The 21,983-nt window shown below is 48.2% G+C and overlaps 1 protein-coding gene across 1 annotated transcript in view; it reads left to right on the top strand.

The window, feature by feature from the left end:
- LOC116967375 (actin filament-associated protein 1-like 1) overlaps positions 1 to 18,231 on the top strand; it is a 41,937-nt gene extending 23,706 nt beyond the window's left edge. Inside the window, exons 8-10 of the mRNA XM_033013884.1 lie at positions 2,043 to 2,230; positions 14,305 to 14,415; positions 17,610 to 18,231. Coding sequence (XP_032869775.1) covers positions 2,043 to 2,230; positions 14,305 to 14,415; positions 17,610 to 17,636 — 326 coding nt within the window. The 3' untranslated portion in view covers positions 17,637 to 18,231. The remainder of the gene's footprint in view (positions 1 to 2,042; positions 2,231 to 14,304; positions 14,416 to 17,609) is intronic.
- Positions 18,232 to 21,983: the final 3,752 nt, after the last annotated feature.

Below are 21,983 nucleotides of genomic sequence, written 5' to 3'. Positions count from 1 at the left end.
CTGTACAACTGCAGTAGAACCTCCCTGCTCTTATACTCAAATCCTTTTGCTATGAATGCTAACATACCATTTGCTTTCTTCACTGCCTGCTGCACCTGCATTCCTACTTTCAATGACTGGTGTACCATGACACCCAGGTCTCGTTGCATCTCCCCTTTTCCTAATTCAGATAATAGTCTACTTTCCTGTTTTTGCCACCAAAGTGGATAACCTCACATTTATCCACATTATACTGTATCTGCCATGCCTTTGCCCACTCACCCAACCTATCCAAGCCACCTAGCATCCTCCTCACAGCTAACACTGCCCCCCAGCTTCGTGTCATCCGCAAACTTGGGGATGTTGCATTCAATTCCCTCATCCAGATCATTAATATATATTGTAAATAGCTGGGGTCCCAGCACTGAGCCTTGCGGTACCCCACTAGTCACTGCCTGCCATTCTGAAAAGGACCCGTTTACTCCCACTCTTTGCTTCCTGTCTGCCAGCCAGTTCTCTATCCACATCAATACTGAACCCCTAATACCGTGTGCTTTAAGTTTGTATACTAATCTCTTATGTGGGACCTTGTCGAAAGCCTTCTGATAGTCCAGATATAACACATCCACTGGTTCTCCCTTATCCACTCTACTCGTTACATCCTCGGGAAATTCTATAAGATTCGTCAGACATGATTTACCGTTCATAAATCCATGCTGACTTTGTCCAATGATTTCACCACTTTCCAAATGTGCTGCTATCCCATCATTAATAACTGACTCTAGCAGTTTTCCCACTACCGATGTTAGACTAACTTGAAGGGTTTAAAAACAAGGGTGGCCTGTAAACGGCAATATACAAACGTAAATAGGAAGGCAGAGTTTTGAATGAGTCCAGAGGGGAGGGAGATTGAGGAGGAAGGGGGTGGGGTAGGGAAGGGGAGTGTGGGGAGGGAGAGGGATGAGGTGGGCGAGGGAGTGGGGGGGGGGGAGGGAGGGTTGGTAGTGGGGAGGAGGAGGAGAAAGACAGCACAGCACAGGAACAGGCCCTTCGGCCCACAATGCTTATGCCCAACATGAGGCTGTTACACTGATCTCCTGTGCCTGCACGTGACCCCCGTCCCTCCACTTGCTGCTGCGTACCCGTGTGTTGACTTCAGCAAGGGTTACTGTGACTCCTTGTTCCAGTCCTCACTCTTGGCCAACAGCCCTGCTCCCCGACTATAGTCCCAGCGCAGTCACCCCTCTCTCCCACCCCCTCCCCCTGCTCCTCCCTCTCCCCCTCACATCCCCTCCCATCCCCCTCCCTCTCCCCCTCACATCCCCCTCCCCTTCCCCCTCCCTCTCCCCCTCACATCCCCCTCCCCTTCCTCTCCCCCTCACATCCCTCTCACATCCCCCTCCCCTCCCCTCACATCCCCCTTCCCCTTCCCTTACCCCCCTCCCCCTGCTCCTCCCCGTCCCCCTCACATCCCACTTCCCCTCCTCCTCCTCCTCCCTCCCTCTCCCCTTCACATCCCCTCCCCCTCCCCCTCCCACCCCCCCTCCCCCCCCTCCCTCTCCCCCTCCCCCTCCCCCTCACATCCCACTCCCCCTCCATCCCTCTCCCTCCTCCTCACTCCATCTCCACATCCCCCTCCCCCTCACATCCCCCTCCCCTTCCCCTCACATCCCCCTCCCCTTCCCCTCACATCCCCCTTCCCCTTCCCCCCCTCCCTCTCCCTCTCCCCCTCCTCCTCCCCTCCCTCTCACATCCCCTTCCCACCCTTCCCCTTCCCCCCTCCCCCTCCCTCTCCCCCTGCTCCTCCCTCTCCCTCTCCCCCTCCCCTCCCATCCTCATCCCCCTCCCCTCCCCCACCCCTCCGCCTTCCCCCACTACCCCTCCCCCACCCCCACTCTCCTCCCCCTCCATCCCCCCTCCCCATTGCCCATCAGTGTGTCCAGCCACACTGACCCATGACCCAGTGACCATGTGCATATGCGTGTCCTGCTCCAGTGACCATGTGTGTGCGCGCACATGGCCTGCCCCACTGACCGTGTGTGTGTGTGTGTGTGTGTGTGCAGAACGGAAGGCGTTGCCACGCCTGGAGGAGAAGATGCGTCGTCTGGAGCAGGCGGTGCTCCGGGCCAAGGAGCGGGTGAAGTCCGGCTCCGAGCTCAATCTGCTCTCGCTCAGCAAGACCTTCAAACGCGCCTCCTGCGGGCACAGCCTGGCGCTGTTCTCCTCCAGCTCCGAGACGGCCGACCCAGAGGTAGGTGCCCGGTGAGGTGTGGCTGGCATGGTGAGCTGGTCATGTGGAGGCTCCAGAGACCCAGGATCGATCCTGACCTCAGGTGACATCTGTGTGGAGTTTGCACGTTCTCCCTGTGACCGCGTGGGTTTCCTCCGGGTGCCCCGGTTTCCTCCCACATCCCTGTAGGTTCATCGGCTTCTGTAAAATGTCCCTAGTGTGATCAGTCTCAGCCTCGAGGCACGGAGGCGCAGAGCGTAAAGGTCACACATCACAGAAGCAGGCCCTTCGGCCCACCCTGCCCATGCTGCCCATCAGTACGTCTACGCTGATCCTTTTTGCCAACATGTGGTCGGTGGCCTGCTCTGCCTCAGTGAGTCGCTGCTGTCCACACCCTGATTAAACATTATGAGAGTCTCTGCCTCCACCCGGACTGAACATTACAACCACCCTCTGTCTGAAAATAATCTTCCTTAGACCCTCTCAAAACCTTTCCCATTGCTCACCCTCTGATCATAACGCATCTTTCACGAGCAAGGATCCCTATTATCTACTCCACGGTGCTTTATATAGTTTTGTACTCTCTGTCCTGGGAGCACAGACCCAGCCAATCCCTCATTAGGGAAGTCCCATCCCTGTCAACATCCTGGTGAAAACAGGACACGGAGTGCTGGGGGAACTCAGCGAGCCAGGCCACATCGCTGGAGAACATTGAGAGGTGACGTTTCAGGTTGGGACCCTTCTTCACACTGATTGTGCTGGAGGAAGAAAACTGGATGTGAGGTGAAGGTGTGACAGCACCTCAAGTGTTCAAGTGAGTTTTATTGTCATGTGTCCCTGTATAGGACAATGAAATTCTTGCTTTGCTTAAGCACACAGAAAATAGTAGGCATTTACTACAAAACAGATAAATGTGTCCATGTGGAAGGATGTCAACAAAATAGAGAGAGTACAGAGGAGATTTACTAGAATGTTGCCTGGGTTTCAGCAACTAAGTTACAGAGAAAGGTTGAACAAGTTAGGGCTTTATTCTTTGGAGCGCAGAAGGTTAAGGGGGGACTTGATAGAGGTTTTTTAAATGATGAGAGGGATAGACAGAGTTGACGTGGAAAAGCTTTTCCCACTGAGAGTAGGGAAGATTCAAACAAGGGGACATGACTTGAGAATTAAGGGACAGAAGTTTAGGGGTAACATGAGGGGGAACTTCTTTACTCAGAGAGTGGTAGCTGTGTGGAATGAGCTTCCAGTGAAGGTGGTGGAGGCAGGTTCGTTTTTATCATTTAAAAATAAATTGGATAGTTATATGGATGGGAAAGGAATGGAGGGTTATGGTCTGAGCGCAGGTATATGGGACTAGGGGAGATTATGTGTTCGGCACGGACTAGAAGGGTCGAGATGGCCTGTTTCCGTGCTGTAATTGTTATATGGTTATATGGTTATATACCATGATATAAATATATACACACATGAATAAATAAACTGGTAGTGCAAATAACAGAAAGTGGTTGCTAATAATCAGAGTTTTGTCCGAGCCAGGTTTAATAGCCTGATGGCTGAGGGGAAGTAGCTATTCCTGAACCTGGTTGTTGCAGTCTTCAGGCTCCTGTACCTTCTACCTGAAGGTAGCAGGGAGATGAGTGTGTGGCCAGGATGGTGTGGGTCTTTGATGATACTGCCAGCCTTTTTGAGGCAGCGACTGCGATAAATCCCCTCGATGGAAGGAAGGTCAGAGCCGATGATGGACTGGGCAGTGTTTACTACTTTTTGTAGTCTTTTCCTCTCCAGGGCGCTCAAATTGCCGAACCAAGCCACGATGCAACCGGTCAGCATGCTCTTGACTGTGCACCTGTAGAAGTTAGAGAGAGTCTTCCTTGACAATCCGACTCTCCGTAAACTTCTCAGGAAGTAGAGGCGCTGATGAGCTTTTTTGATAATTGCGTTAGTGTTCTCGGACCAGGAAAGATCTTCAGAGATGTGCACGCCCAGGAATTTGAAGTTCTTGACCCTTTCAACCATCGACCTGTTGATATAAATGGGGCTGTGGGTCCCCCTCGTACTCCTTCCAAAGTCCACAATCAGTTCCTTGGTTTTGCTGGTGTTGAGGGCCAGGTTATTGCGCTGGCACCATATGGACAGTTGCTCAATCTCTCTTCTGTACTCTGACTCATCCCCATCAGTGATACGCCCCACAATAGTGGTGTCGTCAGCGAACTTGATGATGGAGTTCGCACTGTGGTTCGCTACGCAGTCATGGGTATAGAGTGAGTACAGCAGGGGGCTGAGCACGCAGCCTTGAGGTGCTCCCGTGCTGATTGTTATTGAGGCTGACACATTTCCACCAATACGAACAGACTGTGGTCTGTGGACGAGGAAGTCGAGGATCCAGTTGCAGAGGGATGCGCAGAGACCCAGTTCTGCGAGTTTGGTAACCAGTTTGGAGGGGATGATTGTGTTAAATGCCGAGCTGTAATCAATGAATAACAGCCTGACATATGAGTTTTTGTTGTCCAAGTGGTCCAGTGCGGAGTGGAGGGCCAGCGAGATCGCATCCACCGTTGATCTGTTGTGGCGGTATGCGAACTGCAGTGGGTCCAGGTTTTTGTCGATGTAGGAGTTGATTTGCTCCATGATCAACCTCTCAAAGCACTTCATCACCACCGGCGTTAGTGCCACTGGTCGATAGTCATTGAGGCATGTCACCTTACTCTTCTTGGGCACCGGTATAATTGATGTCCTTTTAAAGCAGGTGGGGACCTCAGACCTCAGAAGTGAGAGGTTGAAAATGTCCGTAAAAACTCCCGCCAGTTGGTCCGCACAGGTTTTTAGAACACGGCCGGGTATACCATCAGGTCCAGGCGCTTTTCGGGGGTTCACCCCTCTGAAGGATTTCCTGACATCGGCCTCTGTGACTGAGACTGAAATGCCATCACAGCGAATGGGGGATCGGGAAGGCACATCAGTATTCTCCCTGTCAAAGCGTGCGTAAAACCTGGTGAGTGATAGGTGGATACAGGTGAGTGGGGATATTGATTGGCAGACGTTTGGACAAAGGGCACAGATGTAAAGATAAAACGTGTGAGGTAAGGATGAAATAGAGCGGATTGTGAAGCCAGAGGAATGAATGTTGATGAAAAAGGATAAAACTGTCCAGTCCTTCTCCCGCTCTCTTCCCTATTAACCCCCCCCCCCTTCCTCCCGCCTCCCCCTCCCCCCCCCCCACCGATATGACTTCATCTGGCTTCACAATTCCCACCTCTTCCACCCTTACCTCACACCTTTTGTCTTTTCATCTCTGCCCTCTGCCTATCAACCCCACCTCCTTCCCCATCACCTTTATCCACCTATCACTTGCCAGGCTTTGTCTTGCCCACCCCCTCATCCAGCTTTCTCCCCTCTACTACAATCAGTCCAAAGTAGGGTCCCAAACTGAAACACTGCCTATCCATGTTCTCCACAGATGCTGCCTGACTAGTTACTCCAGGACTAGGTGTCATTTGTTTCTTAGCAAACCAGCATCTGCAGTTCCTTGTAACACCATCCTGGTGAATCTCCCCTGCACCCTCCCTCCTGCACCATGGACCAGACCTGAACATCATATTTCAGCTATGTTCTAGCCAAAGGTGTATAACAGCGTACTTCCATCCTAAACACTTTAACTCCCCCTCCCATTCCTAATCTGACCTTTCTGTCCTGGGCCTCCTCCATTGTCAGAGTGAGGCCCAGCGCAAATTGTAGGAACAGCACCTCATATTTTGCTTGGGCACTTTACACCCCAGCGGTATGAACATTGACTTCTCTAACTTCAAGTAGCCTTTGCTTTCCCTCTCTCTCTCCATCCCTCCCCCTTCTCAGTTCTCCCACCAGTCTTACGACTATATTTTATCTCTGTTTGCTGTGTTGTTGTTACCTTCTCCCAGCTAACATAGAAACATAGAAAATAGGTGCAGGAGTAGGCCATTCGGCCCTTCGAATAGGTGCAGGCCATTCGGCCCTGCACCGCCATTCAATATGATCATGGCTGATCTTCCAACTCAGCATCCTGTACCTGCCTTCTCTCCATACCCCCTAATCTCTTTCGCCACAAGGGCCACATCTAACTCCCTCTTAAATATAGTCAATGGACTGGCCTCAACTTCCTTCTGAGACAGAGAATTCCAGAGATTCACCACTCTCTGTGTGAAAAATGATTTTCTCATCTCAGTCCTAAAGGAATCCCCCCTTATCCTTAAACTGTGAACCCTTATTCTGGACCTCCCCAACATTGGTAACAATCTTCCTGCATCTATCCTGTCCAACCCCTTAAGAATTTTGTAAGTTTCTATACGATCCCCTCTCAATCTTCTAAATTCTAGCGAGTACAAGCCAAGTCTATCCAGTCTTTCTTCATATGAAAGTCCTGACATCCCAGGAATCAGTCTGGTGAACCTTCTCTGTACCCCCTCTATGGCAAGAATGTCTTTCCTCAGATTTGGAGACCAAAACTGTACGCAATACTCCAGGGTACACAAAAATGCTGGAGAAACTCAGCGGGTGCAGCAGCATCTATGGAGCGAAGGAAATAGGCGACGTTTCGGGCCGAAACCCTTCTTCAGACTCATCAGTCTGAAGAAGGTTTTCGGCCTGAAACGTCGCCTATTTCCATCGCTCCATAGATGCTGCTGCACCCGCTGAGTTTCTCCAGCATTTTTGTGTACCTTCGATCTTCCAGCATCTGCAGTTCCTTCTTGAACGCAATACTCCAGGTGTGGTCTCACCAAAACCCTGTACAACTGCAGTAGAACCTCCCTGCTCCTATACTCAAATCCTTTTGCTATGAATGCTAACATACCATTTGCTTTCTTCACTGCCTGCTGCACCTGCATGCCTACGACTGGTGTACCATGACACCCAGGTCTCGTTGCATCTCCCCTTTTCCTAATTGGCCACCATTCAGATCATAGTCTACTCTCCTGTTTTTGCCACCAAAGTGGATAACCTCACATTTATCCACATTATACTGCATCTGCCATGCATTTGCCCACTCACCCAGCCTATCCAAGTCACCTTGCAGCCTCCTAGCTTCCTCCTCACAGCTAACACTGCCCCCCAGCTTCGTGTCATCTGCAAACTTGGAGATGTTGCATTCAATTCCCTCGTCCAAATCATTAATATATATTGTAAATAGCTGGGGTCCCAGCACTGAGCCTTGTGGTACCCCACTAGTCACTGCCATTGTGAAAAGGACCCATTTACTCCTACTCTTTGCTTCCTGTCTGCCAGCCAGTTCTCTATCCACATCAATACTGAACCCCCAATACTGTGTGCTTTAAGTTTGTATACTAATCTCTTATGTGGGACCTTGTCGAAAGCCTTCTGAAAGTCCAGATATAACACATCCACTGGTTCTCCCTTATCCACTCTACTAGTTACATCCTCGAACAATTCTATAATGTAATGGGACAAAGAAGTAGCAGGATAATTAAATTAAACCAATACGTCGCTTCTGACTTCATGTAAGCGGAAACAAGTATGTTCCCAGAAATGATCGGCAACCAGAGTCCAATTAAAGGGAAGTTTCAGTTTAGTTTATTGTCACGTGTACCGAGATACAGTGAAATGCTTTTGTTGTATGCTAACCAGTTAGCAGAAAGACAATACATGATTATAATCGAGCCGTACTGTGTCCATTTACAGACTAGTAAAAGGGAATAATGTTTCGTGCCAGGTAACGCCACCAAAGTCTGTTCAGGGAAACTGCGAGGGTCACCAAAGAGGTAGATAGTAGTTCAGCACTGATCTCTGGTTGTGGTGGGATGATTCAGTTGCTTGATAACAGCTGGGAAGAAACTGTCCCTGAATCAGGAGGAGTGTGTTTTCACACCTTGACACCTTTTGCCCGATGGGAGAGGGGAGAAGAGGGAGTGGCCAGGGTGCGACTCTTCCTTGATTATGCTGCTGGCCTTGCCGAGGCAGCGTGAGATATAAGTGGAGTCAATGGAAGGGAGGTTGGTTTGTGTGATGGTTCACAATTCTCTGCAATTTCTTGCAGTCTTGGATGGAGGTAATTAGTATTGGTAAAAAATAAACCAATGATGGACTGGAAGCCAGTTTATTTTCAGTGCCTGATGGTGAAGGACATCAGTGGGTGCACTGATGTCATGTCCTAGGACTCTCCGGATGGCGGAACAGTTCCTAGACTGGAGGCCTGGCAATGTAATCCCACGATGAGAAGGAAGGAGAATGTCGGTGCCACGGACCTGTTTACCTCATGTCAGCAAAGTCATCATCGGTTTATAAAAGGGAAATTAATATTTGACAAACCTGTGGGGTTTTTGAGGTTTTAGCTGCTAAAATAAATAGGACATAGAACGGTACAGTACAGGAACAGGCCCTTCGATGCACAATGTCCGTGCTAAACAAGACACCAGTCATAGACCATAGAACAGTACAGCCCATGAACAGACCCTTCGGCCCACAATGTCTGTACCCGACAGAATCACAAATTACATTAATCTCCTCTGCCTGCACGTGATCCATATCCCTCCATTCCCTGCATATCCATGTGCCTATTAAATCTTCTTAAATGCCTCTATCGTTTCTGCCTCCACATTACAGATATACACCACCACACACCACTGTGTAAAAGAATCGCCCCATTCATCTTCTTTAAACTTTGTCCCATTCATTGGAAGGCTAGGCCCTCTAATCGTTGATATTTCTGCCCTAGGGAAAAGGTTCTCACTGACTACCTTATTTATGCTTCTCATAATTTTATATACTTCGATCAGGTCTCCTCTCAATCTTCGACATTGCCACCATCCCCTGCAGCTGAAATCCCGTTATTTAATATCCTGCCCATAACGGTGGTGTTGTCTGCTAATTTGTAAATTGGATTGGATTTGTACTTGGCTGCAGAGTCGTGGGTGTACACGGAGTAAAGTGGGTGAGGACACGTATCTGTGGAGCACCACTGTTGAGGATTATCGTAGGGGATGCCCCCTACCTTCAATGATTGGGGTCTGTTGGGGTCTTGCCATTATGTGGGACCTTAGGACAGTCTAAATACACCCAACAGCATTAATTTTCTGAGGTACTGCACTTTGGGAGTTCAAATGTATACAGCTACATAAAAGATGTGTGCGCAAAATTATAGCATGTGTGCTTGAAAATTGGTTGGTAAACAGTAACCACGAGGAACAGTGCGGGAAGGAACTGCAGATGCTGGTTTAAACGGAAGATAGAGACAAAATGCTGGAGTAACTCAATGGGACAGGCAGCATCTCTGGAGAGAAGGAATGGGTGATGATTCGGGTCTCAACCCTTTTTCAGACTTCAGTCCTGCTGAGTTACTCCAGCATTTTGTGTCTAACCACAAGGAGTGTATTTAAATATATATAAATTAGATGTATCTGTGCCCATGGCCCAGTGATTCATGATGTGTCAAAGATTCAGATAAGGGAAGCAGAGGTGGTGTTTCTACCTTGGCCGCCAAAACAAAGCTGGCTGGAATGATGAGTGGTGAGGACGATGCTGGGACTTCGAGGCAATTTGAACAAAAATGGCAGATGCAGCATGCTGGATGAATATGAAATTGTCCGCATGGGTGGGCAAAGTAACGTGTGGTGGTGATAACCTGTCGGCTATTGCTGCAGGAGATTTCAAATACAGGAGCAAAGATGTGTGAGTGTAGTGGTGTCGGGGATGACAATCACTTCATCCAAACCCTCGTGGCAGGTGAACACGTGATGTCATTTATTTACAGTGAAGGACAATAGTAACGAGAAGAAATCTCTCTCTCGCTCTCTTTCTCCCTCTCTTTCTCTCTTCCTTTTCTCTGGTTGGAACTGCCTTGGTGTTTAAGGAGTGGGCTGAAGAGGTGCAGGTCGGTCAATCTAATCCCCACATATTGGCCACGACCTTTGCATCTTTGGCTGTGGCCTCGGCTCAGTGCCGAGCTCTGTCCATGGTGCTGGGTGTGTTCAGCTGGACCCTGTCCATGGTGGTGGGTGTGTACTGGTAGCCACACCCTGTCCATGGTGCTGGGTGGTTTCCGGCTGCCAGACGCTGTCCACGATGCTGGGTGTTTACTGGTAGCCAGACCCTGTCCATGGTGCTGGGTGTTTACTGGTAGCCAGACCCTGTCCATGGTGCTGGGTGTTTACTGGTAGCCAGACCCTGTCCATGGTGCTGGGTGTGTACTGGTAGCCAGACCCTGTCCATGGTGCTGGGTGTGTACTGGTAGCCAGACCCTGTCCATGGTGCTGGGTGTGTTCAGCTGGACCCTGTCCATGGTGCTGGGTGTGTTCAGCTGGACCCTGTCCATGGTGCTGGGTGTGTACTGGTAGCCAGACCCTGTCCATGGTGCTGGGTGTGTTCAGCTGGACCCTGTCCACGATGCTGGTCTTCAGCCCCTCCAGGCCTGTCTGCCGTTAACAAAAAACAGAGCGGCACACAAGCTTCGTCAAACTGTATTTAGACATGACCTTGGCCAGGACACCCTGGAGTGTTGGATGTGTTTTGCAGACAGGAAATGCAACTAAAGTTCCTGTTCGAGTGGAGTTCATTGTCATGTGGTTTAGGTTTGAGTTTACTATAGTCACGGTACAGTGAAAAGTTTCATTCTGCATGTATCCAATCTGATCAGATAATATGTACAAACATAATCAATCCAAACTCCAGTACAATATGTGGAGCAAAGTGGCAGATACAGAGTGCAGAATATAGTTCTCAGCATTGTAGCGCACCAGGTCCACAGACAAAGTCCAATGTCCGTAATGGGGTAGAGGTGAATCAGACAGCATATGGAAGGACCGTTCAGAAGCCTGATAACAGAGGGGAAGAAGCTGTTCCTGAGTCTGGTGGTGCGCGCTTTCAAGTTTCTGCCGGATGAGAGCGGGGGGGAACAAGGAATGACCGGGAGTGGGATGTCTTTTTTTAGTTTAATTTAGAGTTACAATGTGGAAACAGGCCCTTCGGCCCATCGAGTCCGCACCAACCAACCCCACACACTAACACTATCCTACACACACTAGGGACAATTTTTACAATATTCCAAACCATTTAACCTACAAACCTGTACGCCTTTGGGGTTGGTTGGTGCGGACTCGATGGGCCGAAGGGCCTGTTTCCACATTGTATCTCTAAATTAAACAAAAAAAGTTTGGAGAAAACCAACGCAGGTCACGGGGAGAACGTACAAACTGCGGACAGACAAGCACCCATAGCCAGGATCGAACCCGGGTCTCTGGCGCTGTAAAGCAGCAACACTACAGCTGCACCACCGTGCCGCACACATAATCTTTGCTTCTGTTGGCTGCTTTCCTGAGGCAGGCTGAAGTGTAGATGGAGACAATGGTGGGAAGTCTTGCCTGCGTGATGGACTGGGCTACATCCACAACTTTTTTGAGTCTTCTGCATAGCTGTAACCGAGCTGTGATGCAAGCCGACAGTCTGGTTTCTGTGGATGTTTGTAAGTGATTGGAGACATCCAGGGTTTCCTAGATATCCTGAGGAAGTAGAGGCATCGTTGAGTAGAGGCATCAATGTGCCTTCTTGGCTGTGGCGACAATGTTATTGATCCACGACAGATAATTGGTGATATTAACACCAAGGAACTTGAAGCTGTCAACCATTTCCACTTCGGCATCAGTGATGCTCGATGGGGCAAGTACTCCACCACTCTTCCTGAATTCCATAACTAGCTCCTTCAACTTGCTGACATTGAGGGAGAGGCTGTTGTCTGGACCGTGTAACTAAGTTCTCTGTCCACAAGTACAGTGAGATACAGAAACAATGAAAAGGTCTTTCGGCCCAACTTGCCCACACCGGCCAACATGTCCCAGCTACACTAGTCCCACCTGCCTACATTTGGTCCATATCCCTCCAAACCTATCTTACCCATGCACCTGTCTAACTGTTTCTTAAACGTTGGGGTGGTCCCAGCCTCTGGCAGCTTGTTCCATACACCCACCACCCTCTGAGGAAAAATTACCCCTCAAATTCCTAATAAATCATTTCCCCTACACCTGCATCTACCCGATCTATTTCTCTCATGATTTCATACACCTCTATGTTAAGATCACCCCTCATCCTCCTGCACTCCAGGGAGTAGTCCCAGCCTGCCCATCATCTCCTGATAGCTCAGGCCCTCTAGTCCTGGCAACATCCTCGTAAACTTTCTCTGTACCCATTCCAGTTTGACAGCATTTCTTCTATAACATGGTGCCCAGAACTGTACACAATATTATAAATGCGGTCTCACCAACGTCTTATACAACTACAACATGACCTCCAAACTTCTATACTCAATACACTGACTGATGAAGGCCAATGTGACAAAAGCCTTTTTGACTACCTTATCTACCTGTGACTCCACCTTTAAGAAACCATGGACCTGCACACCTCGATCCCTTTGTCTCTACAACACTCCCCAGAACCCTACCACTCACTGTGTAGGTCTTGCCCATGTTAGACTTCCCAAAATGCAACACCTCACATTTCTCTGTAAAAAGAAAAAAGGACTGTAAAAAAATCCGACCACAGTGCAAAATCGTATTCACAGACTGAATCCTAGAATGAGCAGAGGTGAGAATGGGTCGGGCAAATCTGTATTCACCCGAGTTTAAACGTATGAAAGGAGATCTCTTGATGCACAAAATATCAACAGGAGACGTTCCCTCTGGTTCTGACTACTATGGATAAACTTTAAACCATAATCAAGCATGGAACATTACAGCACAGAAACAGGCCCTTCAGCCCACAATACTGTGCTGAACATGATGCCAGGACCATTTCTTATCTACCTGCATATGATCAATATCCTTCCATTCCCTGCATATCCATATGTTTATCCAAAAGTCATAGGAATAGGAACACTTTATTGTCATGTGACAAGGCACAGTGAAATTCTTCGCTTGCGGACCCAATGTATACAAATCCTTACTTGCCTTTTTCATATCTGTTTCAACACCACCCTGGCAGCGCATTCCAGGCTCTCACCACACTCTAAAAAATGAAACAATTCCCCTCTCACCTTAAAACTATGCCCTCTAGTCTTTGATTTTTCGATCCTGGAGAAAATGTTTGATTGTCTACACTATCCAAGCCTCTCATAATTCTATATACTCACTCACACCACCAATATTCTCCAGTCCTGTCTCTCTTCAGACCTGAATATCATATTACTAAATGGAACCTCGTTCTGAAAGAAATGGTCGCTCATTTGGGCAATGTAAACAATGAACATTTCAATCATGAACTAGCATTCTGGGGATTCTCTTGGGCTGAGCCTGAACTGTACAGCTCCTCCCCTTCTATCATGTGGTAGACTGAGACTGAGACTGACGCTCCACACACCCTCCCCTCCCCTCCCCTCCCCCCCCCCCCCCCCCCCCCCCCCAACCCTTTCCACTCATCACTTTAATTTCATGTTTCATGTGTTTTGTGTTTTTTATGACTGTTGGCAGATCAATTTCCCTCCTGGGATAAATAAAGTTCTATCGTAACCTAAGTCACGTCTGAGAGATGTGTCATTTCACTAACGACTGGGCTGCTAGCTGTGTTGGAAGGAACTGTAGACGCTGGTTCACACCACAGATAAACACCAAGTGCTGGTGTCACTCAGCGGGTCTCAGCGGAGAAAAGGAATAAGTGACGTTTTGTATCAGACTAGGTCTGAAGAAGGGTCTCGATCTGAAACGTCACCAATTACTTTTCTCCACAGATGCTGCCTGACCCGCTGAGCTACTCAAGCATTTTGTGTCTACATGTTCATAAGTAATAGAAGCAGAATTAGGTCTTTCGGCCCATCAAGTCTAGTCCACCATTCAATCATGGCTGATCAACCTCACCATCTCAACCCCATTCTCCTGCCTTCTCCCCATAACCCCTGACACCCGTACTAATCAAGAATCTATCTACAGTATCTCTGCCTTAATAATATCCATTTACCATCTCCATAACCTTCTGTGGCAATGAATTCCACCCTCAGACTGAAGAAATTCCTCCTCATCTCCTTCCTAAAGTAACGTTCTTTAATTCTTCGGGTACAAGATGTCATTGAATGTCAGTCAAACCAGCTGAAATGAGGGAATTGATTATTTCTGATCCTTTGACAGGTTGCGATCGTGAGTCCGATCCTGAGGCGCACGGCATCCGCCAAGTGCAGCCTGAGGCGGGCACCCTCAGTTCTGGGCGTTGAGAGGGGCAGAGTGCTTCAGAAAACAAAGGTAAGCTTCACCACCCAAACTCTCCCTCGACTACTCTACCTACCACGGGCACACAGAGAGAAAATTCAGGGGGAAGACAGTGGGTGAGGAATCATCGATGGGGAGGGAAACAGAAGCAAATAAAACACTAGGCGATGGTATACAGAACAATGGTGGGCGGCACGGCAGTGCAGTTGCTGCCTAACGGCACCAGAGACCTGGGTTCCATCCCGACTATGGGTGCTGTCTGTATGGAGTTTGCCCGTAGTCAGGACCGAACCCTGGCGCTGTAAGGCAACAACTCTACCGCTGAGCCACCCATGTTTCTCTTCCCTCTGGAGCTGCCTGACCTGTTGATTGTTTCCAGAATTTCTGTTTCTCTTCAAGTTTTAGATCAATGAGATTTTATCAGTAAATGATCCGAGAAGTCTAGCTTTTCCGAGTTGTCACGCAAACTACTTTCAGATTCTTCCGAGATAATTGTGTGGTGAGATTTTGATCAATTTGAGAATGTAAACATTAGCTTCTGTGAGCTGATCTTTGCCTCTACAAGACTAAGCCGAGCCTCATTTGTTAGCATTTTGTCTTCTGTTCTGAGAACAGGACAGCACAGGAACAGGCCCTTCAGCTCACAATGCTCATGTCAAACATGACGCCAATTTAAACTAACCTCATCTACATGCATGTGATCCATATCCCTCCATTCCCTGCATATCCATGTGCCTATCTATCTTCAATATCACTATTGAATCAACCTCCACCACCACTCCTGGCAGTGCATTCCAGGCATCCACCACCCTCTGTGAGACCATAACATTGCCCCGCTCATCTCCTTTAAACATTGCCCCTCTCACCTTAAACCTATGCCCTTTAGTGTTTGACATTCACACGCTGGGAAAAGGTTCTAACTGTCTACCCTATCTACGCCTCTCACAATTTGCTATATATTTCTATAAGGTCTTCCCTCATCCGTTGACGCTGCAGAGAAAATAATCCAAGTTTGTTCAACCTCTCCCTGAATCTAATACCCTCTAATCCAATCATCATTCATAAACCATCGCTGCACCCTATCAAAGCCTCCACTCCCTTCATGTAATGGGCGACCATATCTGCCCACAATACTAGATGCAGCAGGAGCAAAGTTCAATAAAGCTGCATCATGACTTCCTGATTCTTGCACTCAATGCCCTGTGTAATGAAGGCACGGTGGAACAGCCGTAGAGTTGCTCCTTACAACGCCAGAGACCCAGGTTCAATCCTGACTACCGGTGCTGTCTGTACGGAGTTTGTACCTTCTCCTGATGACCATGTGGGTTTTCTCCGGGTGCTCCGTTCCCTCCCACACTCCAAAGATGTACAGGTTTGTAGGTTAATTGACTTCTATAAATTGTAAATTGTCCCTAGTGGGTGCAAGTGTATGGTCAGCGTGGACTCGGTGGCCCGAAGGGCCTGTTTCCATGCTGTATCTAAAGCCTAAAGGCAAGCATACCATATACCTTCTCTACCAGCTTTTGTTTAGAAGGCTGTGCGATCGTCACCCGTCAAAGAACATAATCTGGGCTGACACTTCAACTCAAGGTACAGGGAGTATGGCCACAGTGTGGGGCCACTGGCACCAGAGGGCAGTAGTGAGACACGTCTGCATGGCAAAGGGCAGCAGGCACAAGCTTGGCTGTCAGACGGCATCAGCAAACGTGAGGTATTGTTCAAGGGGCAATGCTGGAGGCAGCTGCTCCCAGAGAGGCTGCATGATCAGGGAATGGTGCATGGTCAGGGCTGCATGGTTACAGAAAGGTGCATGGTTAGGGCTGCATGGTCAGGGAATGGTACTGTCAGGGGCAGGACTAAGGGTCCTCTCCCTGTCAGGGGGCTATTACTAAGGATCCTCTCCCCTGTCAGTGGGGGGAGGGTGGGCAGTATTGTGGCTGCGTACAGTCAAGGTATGGATATTTGGATGTTAGCCCAAGGCTGGATCTGCCCTGCAAATGATGCACAGCATACACAACAGCATCCCGCCCAATGTCGCTTCCTCCCCTTGCATGTTCACATTTTCACAACAGTGCCAGTGAACATCCCCCCTCCCCCCCCCCCCCCACTTAGACGGGGTGGGCAGTCAGAGTCTTTACCCCACGGTGGAAATGTCAAATACCAGGGGCAAATGATTCACAGAGAGGGGATTTCTGAGGCAAGTGTCTATGACACGGGGAGTGGACACACTCACTGCCAGTGGAACTGGTAGCAGATACGTCAGTGACAGTGATGTGCCTGTATTCACACAGGCACACGCACAGGGAGGGAATGGAGGCAGATAGGATGACATTGACATCATGGTCAGCACAGACATTGTGGACTGAAGGGCCTGTCCCTGTGCTGTACTGGTCTATATTCTATATTTATCCGTGCATTAAACAGTGACTCTGCCAGTCATTCACAAGTCGGAACAGAATTTGGAAAATATTGAATATGCAATATATTTATATAGAACACAGAACAGTACAGTACAAAAACAGGCCTTTCGGCCCACAATGTCTGTGCTGAACATGATGCTAACACCATTTTATTATCTGCCTCTGTATAATCCATATCATTCCTTACATATCAATGTGCCTATGCAAAAATCTCTCAAATGCCACTGTTGTATCTGCCTCCACCACCACACCTGGCAGCACTTCACACACCCACCTTTGTGTGAAGTTACCTGCCCCTCTCATCTTAAAGCTATGCCCTCTGATATTTGATGTTTCCATCGTGGGGGGGAAAGGTTCTGACTTTCTACCATAAAAAACATACTACATAGGTGCAGGAGTAGGCCATTCGGCCCTTCGAGCCAGCATCGCCATTCAGTATGATCATCCAAAATCAGTACCCCGATATCCCTTGATTCCGTTAGCCCTAGGAGCTAAATGTAACTCTACCTGGGCCTCTCATAATTGTATACAGGTGCGCGTCTCCCACGGTTTCAGGATGTGCCCATCAGCTCACCCGCAGGTGTGTTGCCCAAATGTCCAGTCATGCCAAGCCCAATGATCACCTGACATAGCCAAAGGTAGACAAAAATGCTGGAGAAACTCAGCGGATGAGGCAGCATCTATGGAGCGAAGGAATAGGTGACATTTTGGGTCGAGACCCTTCTTCAGACTGATGTGGAGATGGGGGGGAGGCGGGAATTCTGCAGTTCTTTCTTAAACACCTGACATAGCCGTGTTATTTTACAGGAATGGGAGATGAAGTCCTCAGTGTAAACGACATGGAAAGGGATGTCCGAGTCTTCAGCCAGGAGTGATCTCGGAGTGTGGACACGCAGCTCCGTGAGACTCTGCGCTCTCAGTGGTGTAATCGCCACGTGGATCCTGCATCAACACCGACTCTCTCCTGCCTGCCTGCCTGCCTGCCCGTCCCGCCAACAGGGCCAATCCCATGGCACGCCTGGGTTTCCTGTTGGAATCTGTGACCTGAACCTCACATGCAGTGGCTCGAATGCAGCGGCCAGGGGCTGACTGTTAATCTCAGCATGGGAGAGGGGGCGCCACACAATCCCACACAGCTCGTTACACTGTAGACCCACCACCCCACACAACACATCCCACCACTGATTCACCACTCCACACAACTCATAAGTTGTACGAGCAGAATTAGTGCATTCATCCCATCAGGTCTACTCCGCCATTCAATCATAGCTGATCTATGTCTGTCAACCCCATTCTCCTGCCTTCTCCCCATAACCCCTGACACCGTTACTAATGAAGAATCTGTTATTCTCCACCTTAAAGATATCCAGTGACTTGGCCCAACTGAACAATATCCATTGGCGCGGCTCATCCCACCACTGACCTGCCATCAGAGGAGTGGGGGACGGGAGGGGGGTTGGGGGTTGGGGGTGGGGTTGTTGGGGGAAGAACAACCCGGTACTGGGGGGGGGAAGTCCGATTATTGCAAGGGTTTACTTTCTTGACCCGAAACGTCACCCATTCCTTCTCTCCAGAGACGTTGCCTGTCCCGCTGAGTTACTCCAGCACTTTGTATCTATCTTCACTTTAAACTAGCATCTGCAGTTCCTTCCTACTGTACTTGTGTCTGTCTTAAAGCCTCTTAATCACCACGATTGTATCTGCCTCCTCCACCACCCCCTGGCAGCGCGTTCCAGGCACCCACCACCCTCTGTGTTTAAAAAAAACTTGCCCCGCACAGTTCATTGAAACTTTCCCCCCATTATGTTAAACCCACATCCTCTAGTCTATGACATTTCCTCCCTGGGAAAAGGTTATGACTGTCTACCCTATCTATGCCTCTCATCATTTTAAATACTTCTGTCAGGTCTTCCCTGACTCTTGTACTCGATGTGTAGTCTGATAAAAGCAAGGTACCATACCCCTTCTATACGACCCTATCCCCTACTGGTACCACATTATGGAAGGTGTATTCGGGCACCCCTCTGCACCTCAGTGCTACTCAGGGTCCTCCCACCTACATTCCAAGAGAATCAAGAGTGGTATGTACCGAAAACGGAACAATGACATTCTTACTTGCAACAGCATAACAGTTGTTTAAACACAGTAGTGTTATATACTGTAACACGATAAACAAAAGGCCAAAGTCCCAGTTTGTAGTTCAACATTTAGTTGATGTTTGCAGTATTCAATTGCCTGATGGTTGTGGTGAAGCAGTTGTTCCTGAACCTGGAGATCACATTTTTCTGGCCACTGTACCTTCTTCCCGATGGCAGGAATGAGAGTGTGGCTATGGTGGGTCTGTGATGAAGCTGGCTGCCTTTTTGAGGCAGTGCCTCCTATAGATCCCTTTGATGGTGGGGAGGTCAGTACCCGTGATGGACCAGGCAGTGTTCACCACTTTTTGCAAACTTGGGCATTCAAGTTGCTGCACCAGGCTGTGATGAGACCTGTCAATGTGATCTCTACTGTACACCTGTAGAGGTAAAACATGGTATTCGGCTGCATACTGAATCTCCCCAATCTTACAAGAATGTTCTTACATTTGACCTTCCACAGTGCAGCACCTCACACTTGTCCAGATAAAGCACAACCTGCCATTGATGACTCCACATTTCTAATGGGTGTATATCCAGCTGAGCCTTTTGGCTGCCTTTCTCACGACCCACACACCACCAGTCCTTGTCAACAAACCTCTCAATCAGCCCATCTCCATTTTCATCCAAGTTACTTATATGTATCACACACCACACAGGTGCCAGTGCTGATCACTGCAGTACACCACTGACCTCCACTCAGAAGTACACCCTCCACCACTACACTCTGACCAAGCCGATATTGAATCCAAACTATCAGGTCACTGTGGGTCCCATGTGCCTTAATCTTGTGGATCAGCCAACCGTTAGTTTATTGCCACGTGTACCAAGGTAGTGAAAAGCTTTTGTTGCTTGCGTGAGGGACCCTGTCTTACTAAATCGTTACTAAAGGCCATACAGACAACACCCACAGCCCTACATTTATCAATCATCCTCACAACCTCCTCAAAAACTCAATGACCTTTGTAAGAGAAGGCCATTCCCAGCATATTGTCTATTGTCTAAGCCCATGCTTTTTGCAGATGTAAGTCAATCCTATCACTAAGAATTTATTTAAGAAGGAACTGCAGATGCTGGAAAATCGCAGGTAGACAAAAGAGCAAAGGAAATAGGCAACGTTGCCTATTTCCTTCGCTCCATATATGCTGCTGCACGCGCTGAGTTTCTCCAGCACTTTTGTCTACCTATCACTAAGAATACTATCCAATGATCACCATGATCACATTGAATGGCGGTGCTGGCTTGAAGGGCCGAATGGCCTACTCCTGCATCTATTGTCTATTGTCAATAGCTTCCCTCCAATTTATGTAAGGCTCACTGGTCTATCATTTCCTGGATTACCCCTATCGCCTTTCTTAAACAAAGGAACAACACAGCCTACACACCTTGCGTGTGGGTGGAAGGGATACAGAGATGTCCATCGAGGCCTCTCTTGGGAAAGATCCCCTCAGGCTCTGGGAACATATCCACCTTGGAACCATGTTCTTCAACACACTCAACACCTCCACCTCCTTGGTCTCAACATGCCTGCCCCCCCCCCTCTCGTCTCATTATTCATGCCCTTCTCCTGGGCAGGAAGAGGGAGTTACAGAATGTTTAAAAAGGGAATCACAAACTTTCTAAAGCACTTATTAATCACACTGGAGCAAAGTAGCACTGCCTGTAAATATCACTGATAGCACCGCGAATCACATTCAATATCAGAGATCAGTAGCCAATTTTATGCATCTTATCTGGATTTCACTGTATGTTTATAAATTGTAAATGTCTGTTTTTTTTTCATAAAATGATTTGTACCTCATGGTGAGTTGGAGAAATCCATGGTTTGGGGATGAGAGTGCTCCCATACTCTGGTAAATGACTCTGTGCATTCACTCGATCACCATTTTATACACTTCCACTCATGGTTCCATTTAACGTCAAATCAAACTGTTTCAACATAAAATAGTTTTGAATGGAACAAAAGTTACATATAAATACGAAGAAAACAGCCAAAGCTGTAGGGGGGGAATGAGGTGACCGTGGCTGACAAGGGAGGTCAAGGACAGGATGAAACTGAAAGAGAAGGCATATAACATTACAAAGATTAGTGGGAAGCCAGATGATTGGGAAGCTTTTAAAGAACAACAGAAAGTAACTAAACAGGCAATATGGGGAAAAAAGATGAAATACAAAGGTAAGCTAGCTAATAATATAAAAGAGGATAGCAAGAGTTTCTTTAGTTATATAAAGAGTAAGAAAGAGGTAAGAGTGGACGCTGTACTGCTGGAAAATGATGCAGAAGTGATAATGGGGAATAAAAAAATGGCGGAGGAGTTGTATAGCATTTTTGTATCAGTCTTCACAGTGGAAGACAACAGCAACGCACCTGAAATTCAAGAGCGAGGGGGTGGAAGTTAGTGGAGTGGCGAGTACTAAGGAGAAGGTGCTTGGGAAGGTGAATGTCACCTGGACCAGATGGACTGCACCTTAGGCTTCTGCAAGAGGTGGCTTTAGAGATTGTGGAGGTATTGGTTGTGATACTTCAAGAATCATTAAGAGTCAGGAGTGGTTTCAGAAGATTGGAAAATTGCCAATATTACCACGCGGTACATAGAAAATTATTAAGGAATTGGACACGCTAGATGCAGAAAACATGTTCCCGGAGTTGGGGGAGTCCAGAACTAGGGACCACAGTATAAGAATAAGGGGAAGGCCTTTTAGAACTGAGATGAGGAAAAACGTTTTCACACAGAGAGTTGTGAATTTGTGGAATTCTCTGCCTCAGAAGGCAGTGGAGGCCGATTCACTGGATGCATTCAAAAGAGAGTTAGGTTTAGCTCATAGGGAGAAGGCAGCAACGGGGTACTGATTGGGGACGATCAGTCATGATCACATTGATTGGTGGTGCTGGCTCGAAGGACTGAATGGCCGACTCCTGCACCTATTGTCTATGTATATATCTATGTATCTATGTAAGGGAGCAAACCAGATTAGTGGGAACTATTGGCCGTATAGTCAGACTTCAATGGTTGGTAAGATTTTAGAGTCCATTATAAAAGATGAG

This window comes from Amblyraja radiata, chromosome 39, assembly GCF_010909765.2.
Source record: "Amblyraja radiata isolate CabotCenter1 chromosome 39, sAmbRad1.1.pri, whole genome shotgun sequence".
NCBI classification, from domain to species: Eukaryota; Metazoa; Chordata; class Chondrichthyes; order Rajiformes; family Rajidae; genus Amblyraja; species Amblyraja radiata.
This window is presented reverse-complemented; position numbering and strand designations above follow the sequence as displayed.